The sequence below is a fragment of the Lontra canadensis genome, unplaced genomic scaffold (genome assembly GCF_010015895.1).
Source record: "Lontra canadensis isolate GAN:19392208 unplaced genomic scaffold, GSC_riverotter_1.0 scaffold57, whole genome shotgun sequence".
Classification (NCBI taxonomy): domain Eukaryota; kingdom Metazoa; phylum Chordata; class Mammalia; order Carnivora; family Mustelidae; genus Lontra; species Lontra canadensis.
In genome coordinates, this window is record NW_022631051.1 from 11016019 (window position 1) to 11031430 (window position 15412).

Genomic DNA, 15412 nt, shown 5'->3' on the forward strand with positions numbered 1-15412 from the left:
AGATTCCTAGAATCTAGGAAACACTGTTTCCCCTCAGGGCATGTCACATAAGCAGTGGCTCCTTACAGATGTGAGCAAGGCAGTACCCCACTCCTGCAGTGCAGGCCGGGACAGCTTTCCGTGTGGCCCAGCCTTGGGGTCCCCCCCCATCCCTGCAGGCAGAGGAGTGGGTACCAGCAGTGCGTCACAATAGAGGTTTCATACAGAAGCTTTAATTGTGAACAACTGGGAACAAGATGTGCTGCAGGGTGGCAGGAGGGGGTGGGGGGGAGAGAAACTCCTGCTAGCCCCACTCCTGTTCAGTATTCTTCCCCTTCTTCGGCCTCTGCTTCCACGGAATCCACACCCACCTCTTCATAATCTTTCTCCAGAGCTGCCAGGTCCTCCCGGGCCTCAGAGAACTCCCCTTCCTCCATGCCTTCCCCCACGTACCAGTGCACAAAGGCTCGCTTTGCATACATGAGGTCAAACTTATGGTCCAGGCGGGCCCAGGCCTCGGCAATGGCGGTCGTGTTGCTCAGCATGCACACGGCCCGCTGCACCTTGGCCAGGTCACCCCCGGGGACGACAGTGGGGGGCTGGTAGTTGATGCCCACCTGTGAGAGAAAAGGGGAAGAAAGCAGTCTGTGAAGCTTCAGCCAAACCCAGAAATAGTGACTGCTTTCATGGAAACAAGACACGTAGTTTTCTTCCTCGTGCCAGGCAAGGTGTCAGGTGAGCAGGCTGTGGGTTTCTGGACAAGGACAAGGACAATGGGGAAAAAGGAGCCCTGGAGCCGGCCAGCCTGGCTCAGGTCCAAGCTGCCGGAAGGGCTTTGTCCTAGCACTTGAGCCACATAAGGTACTCAGGTAACAGGACTGTTTCTTCTAAAAAGGGATACTGTTCTAGTCTTCAGATAAAATTTTCTCCATAGGCTTCCACTGAAGGGGATTCATTTCTATAGCTGAAACTTATTCCACTCAAGTCAGAGTGCTATGGTTTTATCACGAGGGGAGATCACCCCCCCCATCTCCCATCAAGGGAGTGAGCCTGTGTCACAGGATGACAGGAATGCTGTCAGAAGTCCGAGGACTGTTGCCACCACTACAACCAGAGGTGGACTATATGTATGCTGAGCAGAAAGGGGGTGATATCCAAGACCTGCAACCAAAGGGGAAGCATTCCAAGTTTCCAAACCAGGGGACAATGTATCCCAGAGCTTTGGGCAGTGATACACAGGGTCAGTTAGAACCAGGCTCAGCAAACTTTGTCTATAAATGTCAAGACAGCACATATCCTAAGCTGGGCAGGCCACATGGTCACGGTGACAAATGCAAATTCTGTCTGCAGCACAAAAGCAGCCTCAACCACACACCAAAGAACAGGTGTGCCTGTGTTCACATAAAACTATTTACAATAAGTGGTTGGTTTGCCAACCATGCTGAGCCCTGAATGCAGAGTAGAAAGTGCTAGTTAAGGACCCAGTGCAGGGGTGCCTGGGTGGCTCAGTGGGTTAAAGCCTCTGCCTTTCACCAGACAGGGTCCTGGGATCTAGCCCCACATTGGGCTCTCTGCTTAGCAGGGAGCCTGCTTCACACTCTCTCTCTCTCTGCCTGCCTCTCTGCCTACTCGTGATCTCTGTTAAAAAAATAAAAACTTAAAAAAAAAAAAAAAAAAAAAGGACCCAGTGCAGTAAGCTCACCAGCAGTGAGTTCTGAAGCAGCATAGGTGGCATGAAAAGCAAGGCAGAGAGAAGCCCATTTTTCCAGATAGAAAGCTTGACAGGGCTTAGTATTCAAGTATTGGACAAAGCTTCAAATGACAAGTTTCCTATCCTGTATCAAATGGAAGGTTGGCAAAAACTACGTGGAAGGCAAACTCAGGCCAAAATTGCTGAGCCTACCAAAAGAGAAATAAATATGTTGCCATTTTTTCCCCAAAAATATTCGTGGAAGTTTTTCTTTAAATCAGACTGCATGGGACATTTAAATTGGGTTTAATTTCTATATGCCTGTGAAATGAAGTAGATTTTAGCAACAGCAGTGTTTATAGTAATGCCAATTTCAAATATCCACATAAATTATCAAAATGCCTTGAAAATTTCTACATTTCTAAATCCAGACTACATTTCCCCACACTGATTCGCCACCCAAAAAAGGAACAAAGATTGTTCCAAAAATGTCCTGTTCTCTTAAAAAAAATTCTCACCACAGATTATAGTGTGATAACTCAGGAAGGAAGTTCAAAAGGAACCAATGAATACATTATCATTCCGGCTAATTTATGACCAAAGGGCTGGCTGCCATGGAACGGGGGTATTCTCCACAAAGGGCATGCTGTGCTGGGTCTGCTGCTGCTGACAGGTAAAAACCACTCTGCATCACCCAGTCCTACCTTAAATCCAGTCGGGCACCAATCCACAAATTGGATGGTGCGCTTGGTCTTGATGGTGGCAATGGCTGCGTTGACATCTTTCGGGACCACGTCCCCCCTGTACAACATGCAGCAGGCCATGTACTTGCCGTGCCGAGGGTCACACTTGACCATCTGGTTGGCCGGCTCGAAGCAGGCATTGGTGATCTCAGCCACGGACAGCTGCTCGTGGTAGGCCTTCTCGGCAGAGATGACCGGGGCGTACGTGGCCAGGGGAAAGTGGATGCGGGGGTACGGGACCAGGTTGGTCTGGAATTCCGTCAAGTCCACGTTCAGGGCCCCATCGAATCGCAGGGAGGCCGTGATGGAGGACACGATCTGCCCGATCAGACGATTGAGGTTGGTGTACGTGGGCCGCTCGATATCCAGGTTGCGCCGACAGATGTCGTAGATGGCTTCGTTGTCCACCATGAAGGCACAGTCGGAATGCTCCAGGGTCGTGTGGGTGGTCAGGATGGAGTTGTAGGGCTCCACCACTGCCGTGGACACCTGGGGAGCTGGGTAAATGGCAAATTCCAGCTTGGACTTCTTGCCGTAGTCCACCGACAGCCGCTCCATGAGCAGAGACGCGAACCCAGAGCCGGTGCCGCCCCCGAAACTGTGGAAGATGAGGAAGCCCTGCAGCCCCGTGCACAGATCCGCCTGAGAGAAATCACAGACCGTGGGTCAGCGCCTGCAGAAGCCACAGCGCCGACCTCCAGCGAGCCACGGTCACTCCTCTTTTCCTCTGCAGGAGGCTACGCGTTCGAATCGTCCACAGCGCACACGCGGGACACTCAGGAGCAAAGCAAGGCGGGTGTTAAGATGGATGGACGATGGATGCACGAAGCCACCCATGAAGGAAGACGGGGACTCAAGATTCTGGCCTGGGGTTTGGCCAGAGTGGCCTCACGGTCCCCATCCCCACCCGCCCTCCCGTCCAGGGCAACGTCCACAGGACGCCCTCTTACCAGTTTTCGGATCCGGTCCAGGACCAGGTCGACGATCTCCTTGCCGATGGTATAATGGCCTCTGGCGTAATTATTGGCTGCGTCCTCCTTCCCGGTGATCAGCTGCTCCGGGTGGAAGAGCTGCCTGTAGGTCCCCGTGCGCACTTCATCTACAAAGAGGATGCGTGGGCCGCGTGTCTTTAAGGCCTGTTGTTAACTCACCAAGAGGGAGGGATTCGGGGACCCGCTGCATCTACCACGCACATGCTGGGCCTTGGGGGTCAGCAGTGTCAGTGTCTCACAGGAAATGTCTCTCTGTGACATGCAGACCACAACTGCGATCTGTGGCCCTAGCAGGGAAAGTCAACTGGAGGTACAAAGTCCAATCTGACCGGTTCCCAAAGAAGGGAAAAAGCTCACACCTGCACACACGCGATTATTTCTTCCCAGCTGTAGCTACAGCAACAGAGTGCCTAAGAAGCCCTTACATATGAGATAGTCACCAGGTCAGCGTGACTTCTGCCAGGCAGTCCTGACAGGGCACCCTAGGTGGCCTGCGGCTCACAGAATTCAGGCTGACGTTCTGTCTCCTCCTGGGTCGCCACTGAAAGGTGTGTCTCTTTGCAGCTCTCCTTGGCCACCACCTCAGGCTTCTCAGCTGGTAGATCCCAAGGAATGTTCTCTATTTACCTTCTGCGTCTAAGATGCAGGTCAAGACTCTTGTGCACCAGCAACACCTTGTGGGCAGTGTTAACGAAGGACCCGTGACCAAGCACCCTGCACCCTGGTCTACACAACCACCTGCCTGGGTCTGAGAGGGCCTTGAGTGGATCTATTACCAGCCTCTCTTTCCTGGATATTAGGTTCTCCTGCATTAGGAGCCTCGGTGCCAAAGACACTTTAAGCACTCACCCTGTAGTTTCTCACCTAACACAGCCACAGGCATATACTTGTGTGTCCCATTCTTTCTGTGGAAGGACTCAAAGGAGCACAGGGGACGTGGGTGGGGCTTTAGAGAGACTCTCACTGTCCCAGGAAAGCTGCCCAAGTGCCCCAGTACCTACCGACCACGGTGGGTTCCAGATCCACAAACACCGCTCTGGGCACATGCTTGCCAGCCCCAGTCTCGCTGAAGAACGTGTTGAAGGAGTCATCCCCACCGCCGATGGTTTTGTCACTTGGCATCTGACCGTCAGGCTGAATTCCATGTTCAAGGCAGTACAGTTCCCAGCAGGCATTGCCGATCTGGACACCTGCCTGCCCCACGTGGATAGAGATGCACTCGCGCTGGAAACCAGAACACAAACCTTGAGACCTCCTTGTTTTTAAGGCAATCAACGCTATATGGCATGGAAATGAGACCTAATATCATAAGTTAGTATTTGTAAAATATTCTGTTGTCTTTTTTTTTAGATTGTATTTATTTATTTGTCAGAAAGAGAAAGAGGGTGAAAGCAAGCAGGGGCAGCAAGCAAAGGCAGTGGGAGAAGCAGGCTTCCGGCTAAGCAAGGAGCCAGATGTGGGACTCGATCCCAGGACTCTGGGATCATGAGCTGAGCCGAAGGCAGATGCTTCACCCACTGAGCCACCTAGGTGCCCAGTGGGTGGGCACCTGGGTGGCTCAGTTGTCTTAAGATCTCCTCAGACATTATATCCCATGAGCTTCCAATAATAATTTTATATCTGAACACTTACCTATCCAACATGGACAGACATACACTTAAACTGTGAATAGTAATAGAGTCACTATAATTACTCTTTCAAGCCATCAGTAAGTAATGTAACAAGTAGAAACCATGGCTTAGAGGGGCACTTGGGTGGCTCATTCGTTAAGTGTCTGCCTTCAGCTCAGGTCATGATCCCAGGGTCCTGGGATCAAGCCCCACATCCGGCTGCCTGCTCGGTGGAAAGCCTGCTTCTCCCTCTCCCACTTCCCCTGCTTGTGTTCCCTCTCTCACTGTCCTTCTCTGTCAAATAAATAAATAAACTCTTAAAAAACCATGGCTTAGAAAATCAGACAAAATATATGAAATAACAGTTTAAGATTTTATTTATTTATTTGAGATAGAGAAAGAATGAGGGAGAGAGAGCATGAGAGGAGAGAGGTCAGCAGGAGAAGCAGACTCCCTGCTGAGCAGGGAGCCCCATGTGGGACTCAATCCCAGGACTCCAGGATCATGACCTGAGCCAAAGGCAACTGCTTAACCAATGAGCCACCCAGGCGCCCCTGAAATAACAGTTTAAAGTCACTGGACAAAAGGCAGCACAAGACAGTGATTAAAGCAATGTAAGCCTTAGCACTGCCCCAGAAGACTATGGGGAGTTTCCAGGCTGCATGAGGGAGTAGGGGTGTGGTGAAGAAACCTAAAGCCCTGGGACCTCCCTGAATTGAGAGAGAATTCAGTGTTCAGGGAGGCCAAAGCGTCTAGAAATGGTCCTAACAGTGGTTGGGAGAAAGCTGCACAAGGAGCCTTGAGGATGTCAGCAGAGAGTCCCACTTGAGTCTACAGTAGAGCGGCGCTCAGCACCCGTGTGTGAGGGACTCCTGAGCTCCTGTCAGTCATGAAGGAAAGGCCTCCTAACTCACAAAGCACCAAAAGGAGTCCTCAGTAGTAGGGCCAAATGAGACCTATACTAAAGGCTGTTTGGAACTCACCTAAAGCTTAAAAGCACGCCTCAAAAGGATCAAATTATTTCTAGGTATTTAATAGCATCCCAGAAGAAAGCCTAAGAATAGTTAAGTCAACACAAAAACAAAACAAACAAAAAAAACAAACCAAACCAAAAAAACCCAAAGCAAAAAACATAAAACAAACCCTAACACCCAACAATTTAAAATTTATAATGTCAATCTAAACTTACCATGTATAAACACACACAGAGACACAGAATATATAACCATACATGAAAAGAAAAAGTAATCGATACAAACAGACTGAACTAGTCGATGACAGAACTAGCAGAAGAGGACATTAAAACAGTTATCACGTAGGGGCACCTGGGTAGCTCAGTTGTTAAGCATCTGCCTTTGGCTCAGGTCATGATCCCGGGGTCCTGGGATCAAGTCCTGCATCAGGCTCCTTGCTCAGCAGGAAGCCTACTTCTCCCTTTCCCACTCCTCCTGCTTGTGTTCCCTCTCTTGCTGTCTCTCTCTGTCTCTGTCAAGTAAATAAATAAAATCTTTCTAAAAAATTGCTATTACGTATCCATATCTCAGGAAGGTAGAAGAGAAAATGAGGAGAAATATAAAAAAGACCTGTATCAAACTGCTAATGATAAAAAGAATTCCTGAAATGCAAAATAGACTGGATGGAATTAATAGCTGATTATATAATAAAGATGAAAAGATGTGGGGCGCCTGCATGGCTCAGTCGGTTGAGCGTCTGCCTTCCGCTCAGGTCGCGTGATCCCAGGGTCCTGGAACAGAGCCGCATATCAGGCACTCCATATCAGGCTCCCTGTTCGTCGGGAGGCCTGCTTCTCCCTCTCCCTCTCCCACTGTTTGTGTTCCCTCTCTTGCTGTGTCTCTCTCTGTCAAATAAATAAATAAATCTTAAAAAAAATAAATCTTAAAAAAAAAGATGAAAAGATGAGCAGGTAACATAAAAGTTCTAGAATATAAGTGAATACTTACAGAATATATGAATATACTTAATGTGACTGAATTATACTTAAATGGTTAAAATGATAAATTTGGTGCCATGTGTAATTAACCACAAAAAAAAGGTGATAGTAAGAAAAAGCAACCGTATTGATACATGCAACATGGATGAATCTCAAAACAATTATAGTCTATGAAAGAATTCAAACACCAAAATATGAACTCAATAATCCCATATATAGAAAATTCTAGAAAATACATCTAAGTAGATTAGTAGTGGAGCAAGAGTATCAAGAGGGAGGATTTCCAAAGGAGTAGAAGGAAACTTTTGGGGGTAATGGGAGTTTTTTTTTTTTTCTTCACTAAGGTGATGGTTTCATGGATTATCAGTATGTTACTAAATGTTAAACCTTAAAAAAAAAAACCCAAAACACCAAGAACAGAGGGAGAGCCTCTGCACTGTTAAAAGATCAGTGGTTTTTTTTTTTTTAAAGATTTTATTTATTTATTTGACAGAGAGAGGGAGATCACAAGTAGACAGAGAGGCAGGCAGAGAGAGGGAGAGGAGGAAGCAGGATCCCTGCTGAGCAGAGAGCCCGATGAAGGGCTCTATCCCAGGACCCTGAGACCATGACCTGAGCCGAAGGCAGAGGCTTAACCCACTGAGCCACCCAGGCGCCCCAAGATCAGTGTTTTGAAAGACTTGTTCTAATTTCTGTCTAGATTTCACTGCATCCAGAAGTTTAATCGTGTAATTGACAGTTTTCTAAATTAAAATTTTACAGAAATACTAACTGGCAAATAATTACAACACAACAACAGATATAATTCTATTGAGTTAAAAAATACATAAAAGATACATAAAAATAAAAAATACATAAATGTTAGGGGCACCTGGGTGGCTCAGTGGGTTAAGCCTCTACCCAGGTCATAATCCCAGGGTCCTGGAATCGAGCCCTGAATCAGGCTCTCTGCTCAGCGGGGAGCCTGCTTCCCCCCTCTCTCTGCCTGCCTCTTTGCCTACTTGTCATCTCTCTCTCTGTTAAATAAAGAAATTTTAAAAATCTTTAAAAAAATTCATAAATGTTAAACCTCATCGAATTACAGAATTTATTTTATTTTATGACAGTGATAAGTCAATAAAACTAAAAAGAGGTAAAATAAAGACTTTGTCAGACATTCTGACAGACATTCTGAGGGAATTAATTATAAGCAGATCATTACAACAAGAAATGTTAAAAGAATTATACCAGACAGAAAGAAAGCATTAGATGGAAAACTGGAACTACGCAAAGCAGCGAAGAATACCAAAACAACTAAAGACTTGGCAAACATAAAAGAACTTTTGTTGAATTTTAAAAATAGAATCAAACGTTAAAGCAAAAACAATGATTTACTGTGGGATTTATAGCTTGTATAAAATTAAAATATGACCAGCAGTACCAAAGAGGCAAGAAGGAGGAATGGAAGTATATGGCTGGGACATGGTATTATAGCACTTAAGGGCAGACTGCGACAGACTGAAGATGTGCTCTCTAGCCCCCAAAACGACCACAAAAAAATTAAATAAAGTGGTATAGCCACAAAGCTAATAAAAAAGATAAAATGGAATCATAAAAACAATCCAAAAGAGGCAGGAAAAGAGAGGAAAGAGGGAACATACTGGAGATAAACGGAAAACAAATAGCAACCTGGTAGATTTAAACCCAACCACACCACTAATCACATTAAACAACATTACAAATTAAATGAAAATACCTGATTAACAGGCAGATTGTCAGAGAAAAAGCAAAACCTAACTATTAGCTAACTGCAAGAAGCTCAGAGATAGGTTCCAAAGTAAAGGATGGAAAATGACATACTGTGCTAAGGCTAAACCAAAGGCAAGCTAGAGTGGCTAGATGAGCAGGGCAGTTTCGATTTAATTTTACTTTCTGCTGACACTGGCTTGCTATTAGCATATGGACTGACCTTGGTCTAGCAGGAGGGAGTTAGGATGGATGCGACGGGGCCATCAGGTGTTCCTCCAAGCAGGTTTAGAGGAAACACCACCCTGGCTGAGGCAGGGCACAAGGGCTGGGAGGAGGGCGCAGGCACGTAGCAGGGCAGTCACATCGCTCAGGCACATGGGAACAAGGTGGTGAACCTGGAGCCTTCCACTCCACCACTAGTCTCCCACTTCTCCAAGAGCACCACGGTGGGCAGGAACCCAGAGTGTCAAAGTTCCTGGTATTGTCCCTGGTGAGGCGGCTGCCTGGGTCACACCTGGCTGGACAGCACATGGCTCACAGGAGCCCCGACAGAAAAGAGCACTCAGCCTGGGAGGGGACAGTATGGGATAGAGCAGGCCAGGACCAACACTGTTGCTTTCAAAGCAAAGAATTTTACTATGAAAAGGGGGTAATTTCATAATGGTAAAGGGGCCAGATTGAGAGGAAGGCATAACAGTCCACAGTGGTTATGTATCATCAGAGTCACTGCTTCTTGATACAGAACTTTGAAATGTACAAAGAAAAACAGAACTGAAAGGTGGGACAGTCGGCAAAGACTTCAACATTCTCTCAATAACTGAATCAGATGGAAATAGGTCAGGGCACAGAAGACCTGGACAACATCATCAACCCCACAGACCTAAATTACATTAGAAAACACTCCACCCCGCACAGCAGAATACACATTCTTCTCATACGCACAGAGAACATTTGCCAAGCAGACCATATTCTCTGCCAACCATAAGACAAGTCTAAACGAATTCCGAATTATTCAAATAAGAGTTTGAGCGGGAGGGGAGAGGAGACCCCCGAGCAGCCCTGCTCCTGCCACCAGTCACAATCACCATAGCCCTGAAGAGCAAGGCCAAGACCCTCAGCTGCCTCCACCCCCAGCACTCCTGGCAACAAGCCCAGATCATTGTAACCATGGGTATTATTTCCCCATCATCTAATTATGATCACACTATAGTTCAGAAATCTCTAACTAGGGGAGCCTGGGTAGCTCCGCTGGTTGAGTGTCTGCTCGGCGGGCAGTCTGCTTCTCCCTCTCCCTGCTGCTCCCCCTTCTTGTACTCTCTCTCTGTCAAATAATAAATAAAATCTTTTAAAACAAGTCTCAAACCACTTCAAGTTGTTTATTTCCTGACCCCACACTGTAATCTCCCAGCTTTTAGGACGGATGGTCTGAGACCTCAAATTCTGCTTTTGGCCTTGTTTTTAATAAGTGAAAGACAAGGGACTATATCACAGCAGATAAGTCTAATTCTGATTCCAACCAGACTGCAATAATGAGCCAAAAAAAAAAAAAATTACCTTTAGAGGCAGGGACAAATTCTCCAGAAGGTACTCAACTTTGTGGTGAGGCTCAGGGATGCACAAAGTTGGATTTTAAGCAAAATTTCTGCTGCTGGGATTCCCAATAAATTCATCTTCTGACACAAACCCTTCTAATAAACACAAAATACCGAGAATGGCCAACTTGCCACCACCTCCACCTCCCCAGCGGCTTCCTAATCTAGTTTGTTCAGCTAAGTACTATGAATTTTATTTATTTATTTTTAAAAATATTTTATTTATTTATTTGACAGACAGAGATCACAAGTAGGCAGAGAGGCATGCAGAGAGAGAGGGGGAGGCAGGCTCCCCGCTGAGCAGAGAGCCCGATGTTGGGCTCGATCCCAGGACACTGGGATCATGACCTGAGCCGAAAGCAGAGGCTTTCATCCACTGAGCCACCCAGGCGCCCCAGTACTAGGAATTTTAAAAATCAAATTTCAGGCATTTCAAATTGAGAAGACTGTAACATATCAAGCAACTATGGTGGAATAGCTCTTCTGATAAATCAGGATTCTGATAAATCATAAATCTTCGGAAAAATCATGGTGTTTTTCTCTCTTAAGAGGAAGCCTTTGCTAAAAACAATAGCTCCTAAAAATGATGAAATGCGCAAATATCTTCTAATCTTGAAGCTTCCTTTTACCTGTATGGTAACAGAAGATACCTTTCCTTTATACTTGGAATAATTCACCTCTACAAGGAATTTATTTGAGCAGCTTGATTTCATGCTGTGCAATGACCAGTAAGAGACACCTCAAAACCAACTTTTACAAAGGGAGAATGCAGAGGTTAGTATGAATTATTATATAGTGAATTATTATATAGCTTGTCTATATATATAGTTGTACACACACACACACACACACACACACACACACAAACTTTGGAAGCTACCACAGTAATCGGCAGAGGAAACAGGATGAAGTCTCAGCCTCAGGTAACTGGGAACAAGTGAAACTTGAACTGGACCACGTGAAGTCCTGTCTGAAGACTGTTCTGGCTGCTCTCCACCTAAGGCTGTCCTCTTAGGCACTGCTTGTTCAGAAATACACAATGACAGAGGCGTTGGCTGGGTTCAACTGATGTGCAAACTATTAACGTGTTAATTCAACCAACTACCTAGTAGATCTATGAGCTGAGGATATAAAAATGCATGACTTAGAGGCAGAAGCTTAGCCTGCTGTAGAAGTCAGGAATTCACATATATTGCCAATAAAAGGGCATCTGATAATATCTACAAAATCACACCCATCCACTTCTGGCATCGCATATACACCTACACCAATAAGAAAGGGCACATGCACAGACTGGAAAAAAAATCCAAGTATCTAGCGACCTCAAACAGGTTGAATGATCTAGAGCCACACACTAGAATACTGTGCAGCGGTAAACAACAATGCAGATCTTTGTAGGTAGATACGGAGGGCGCTGGATTTTTTCCACAATGCAAAAACAAAGTGCAAGACTGTATACTGTGTGCTACTTAAAAAAAAAAAAAGAAAGAAAAGATTTTATTTATTTATTTGACAGAGAGATCACAAGTAGGCAGAGGGAGGGGGGAAGCAGGCTTCCCGCCCAGCAAAGGGCCCGATGCAGGGCTCAATTCCAGGACCCTGAGATCATGACTTGAGCCTAAGGCAGAGGCTTAACGCACTGAGCCACCCAGGCACCCCTTGTGTGCTACCTTCGGTGCAAGAAAGGGGAATGTAAGCGTATCTACTCGTTTGCTTGGTTTTGCGCTAAGAAAACTCGAAGTATAAACCAACCTAAATAAATAAATAAATACCTTATCTAATGAAGGAAGCAAAAATTTTCAGCATATATATGCGTTTTCTATGATCCTTAATTCAAGACGCTGTAAATACTGCCCATTTCTGTAAGCACCCTCGTGAGCCCACAGAGTAACAGAGACAAGTCGGAAAATTCGAATGCAGCACCTAGTGGTGCTCAAGGAAGGAAGAGTCTGGAAGGGCGAGGGCAGCGGGCGCAAACCCCGGACCCGCACGCTCCTGGTAGCACAAGCATCCCAGACCTGCGTCAGGGTCACCCTCACGCCCCACTGCCACCTAGATCTGTCCCCCAGAGCCCCATGGCCCCCGACACCCCCGTCGAAGCCTCCAGTCATACCATTGTGATTGCCTCCTGGTCGCACGCCGGATTTCACCTCCTCTCAGTGCAATGCCACGCGCCCAACTGCCTGCCCTCCACGCCGCATCGCGCGTCCTGATTGGCTCACTGCTCACGCGAATGTCATTGGCTCCGACCACTTCAGGGGGCGAGTCCCATGTCGGGATCTAAATCCTGATTGACTATTTTCTTGACCTGCGAAATCGCTTTTGATTGGTCATCACTTTGGGCGGGAAGCGGCGACTGGTGGTGGGAACGCAAAGGTTGAGTGTCTCTTGGAACATTGGCAGGAAGCTGCCGGGCTAATGCCCAATGAACGACTGTCGAGGGGTGGCAGCGGGGCGCCCCCGATTAGGGGTGGAGGCCGTGCTACCGTAGTTTGCATCGCCCGAGCCCCATATGTTCATCTGTAAAATGTAGTCTTCCTACATTTTAGTTTTATACTTTTACAGGAGTGTTGGAAGTGACAAGGGCTGTTAACGGTGAAAGGGTCTTGCAGACTTAAGCTCGAGCAGATACATTTTAGGGTTTTTGTTTGTTTGTTTGTTTGTTTTTTCTTTAGCAGCCTTTTACTGATGCTGATGTTAATATCCTGGGCTGGTAAGAATCTTTAACTCCTGGATCTCTCAGGGGCAGATGTAACAGGACTTCTGCAAGAAGAGGATATCATGTGGACCACATGATAGGTTCCCTGCGGGAAGTGGCTGGGGAACTCTAGGAAACAGGGAAAGGTTAGTTCTGCCTTCTAGGAGACAGCATTTATCTAGGTCTCAAAGAAAGTATCTCGAGTTTTCCAAGCAGCAAAGAGACCTAGATGGCGTGGGCAGAGAGGGCCTGGGGACAAGGAAGTCTGAGAGTTGCAAGATTCAGCCAGGAGCACGCGGACTGCGGTGAAGAGGGTAGCATGGAAGGTTCTGGGTGGGGCCAGCATGACTGTGGCCAGACCAAGGAGTTTGGCTTTACTGGGTGTGTTGGAAACCAACCACAGGTGCAAACTGGATTGGCCAATTAGGGAGTGCATAAGACTACAGGGTGAAGATAGGGGCAGGAGACCTCACACTGCAGAAAGCCAAAGAATTACCCACCCACCCACTCACACACCTTAGTGAAAGGACACACAGAGTTTGCAAGGCTCCTGGAAGGGAGTTTGATGTGCTCGGTTCACTGCCCCATTCTTGCTATTGCTCCATGGGAGAGTCTGTATTTACCCTGCAGAAGAAAAGAGCCCCTTCTTTTGGTTCTTCTAAGTACTACCTGAATGAACTAGAATTTTCATATGGAAGACCAGACCAAAAAGGAGTTACATACTGAGAATATAAATAAATAAATACAAAGTATGTATATTAATATAAACATAAAATACATTATAATAATTTATAAATTAATGTAAAATTTTTCAAAAACACAGATGCAAAATGCAGATTTCCTGCCCTGCCTACCACTTCAAGGTCCATTGAAGTATGAGGTAATGTTCACAATGGCAGTTCAAATGGGTTTGCAACATGCCCACCATGCATTCAGGGGGAACAACTGTTCAGCTCCATACTCCTCCCTTGCTTGAGCAGATTTCAGATAGAGTGTGGTGTGGAGATAAGAAGAATTAGTGTGTTGAGAAGCTTAACGTGGTATATTGAATTAAGAACAGGTATGAGTGCCTGGGCGGCTCAACCAATGGAGCTCATGACTCTTGATCTCTGGGTGGTGAGTTTGAGCCCCACATTAGGAATGGAGCCTACTGAAAAATAACAAAAAATTAATAAATACTTATTTATTACTACTTGTAGATTCCAGAAGGTCGGAGGTGCAATTGAGTGGTAGCAGGGTTGGGGTGTGGGACGAGGAAGGACAAGTCCTCTGTCTGGGGGGGGGTCACAAAACAGCAGGAGGTAGAGAGCAGGGTAGCAAGCACCTTACTCATAAGGTGGTTAGGATGGAGGTCACTAACTTTTCCCGGACTTAATTCTCAGTAAATATTTTTATGTTTTAGATATATATACATGTTTTAAAGATTTATTTATTTATTTATTTATTTTCACTAATGATTAACGATGACAAGAATCTTCCCATGTGCTTATGGGATGTTTGTATATTTTCTTTGGGGAAATGCCTACTTAGATCCTTTACCCATCTATATTCATATTTTTTTTCATTATTTGAGTAGAGTGGACACAATGTTACATTAGTTTCAGGTGTACAACTTAGTGATTTGACAAGTTTGTATATTATGCTATGTTCACCACAAGTAGAGCTACCATCAATCTGTTCCATTAATGATCTTTTATCCATTTTTTGACCCATCCCCCATTCTTTTTTTTTTTTTTAAGATTATCTAGGGGTACCTGGGTGGCTCAGTCAGTTGGGTGTCTGCCTTCTGCTCAGGTAATGATCCCAGGGTCCTGGGTTCAAGACCTATATCTGGCTCCCTGCTCAGTGGCAAGTCTGCTTCTCCCTCTCCCTCTACCTGCTACTCCCCCTAGCTTGCACTCTCTCTCTCTCTCTCTCTTGCTCTGTCAAATAAATAAATAAAATCTTTAAATAAGAAATAAAGATTTTATTTATTTATTTGACAGAGTGAGAGAGAGAAAGAGAGTGCACACAAGCAGGGGTAGAGGTCAAGGGAGAGGGAGAAGCAGACTTCCTGCTAAGCAGGCAGTCCTATGCAAGCTCAAGATTCCTGGACTCTGGGATCCCCACCTGAGCAGAAGGGAGAGGCTTAACTGACTGAGCCACCCAGGCACTCCTCTCCCCCAACTCTTTACCCATTTTTAAGTTAGCCTACTTGTCTTTTTATTATTGGGTTGTAAGAGCTCTTTATATATTTTGGATACAAGCCCCTTACCATATATATGATTTGCAAATATTTTCTTCCATTCTGTGGATTATTGCCTTTTCACTTTCTTGATGGTGTCCCTCCAAACACAAAAGTTTTAAATTTTAATGAAGCCCAGTTTATCCATACTTTTCTTAGGTTGCTTGAACTTTTCATGTCATATTTAAAAAACGATTCCTTAAAC

The 15412-nt window shown here is 45.9% G+C and overlaps 1 protein-coding gene across 1 annotated transcript; it reads right to left on the reverse strand.

Annotated features, from left to right (window-relative positions):
- Window positions 1–278: 278 nt before the first annotated feature.
- Window positions 279–12440, reverse strand: LOC116878438 (tubulin alpha-3 chain). The gene is made up of 5 exons (XM_032875946.1): window positions 12399–12440; window positions 4406–4628; window positions 3363–3511; window positions 2374–3054; window positions 279–596 (listed from the first exon to the last, which is right to left on the reverse strand). The coding sequence occupies exons 1-5, from the start codon at window positions 12399–12401 to the stop codon at window positions 300–302; spliced, it is 1353 nt and encodes a 450-aa protein (XP_032731837.1). The 5' UTR covers window positions 12402–12440; the 3' UTR covers window positions 279–299.
- Window positions 12441–15412: the final 2972 nt, after the last annotated feature.

What these genes read in the sequence shown, in the direction of transcription:
- LOC116878438 (XM_032875946.1), bottom strand. An exon ending in TCTGGAACCCACCGTGGTCG is followed by an intron (nt 3,512 to 4,405) that starts GTAGGTACTGGG and finishes TCCTCTTTGTAG; the next exon opens with ATGAAGTGCGCACGGGGACC. An exon ending in GGTGCCCGACTGGATTTAAG is followed by an intron (nt 597 to 2,373) that starts GTAGGACTGGGT and finishes TTTCTCTCACAG; the next exon opens with GTGGGCATCAACTACCAGCC.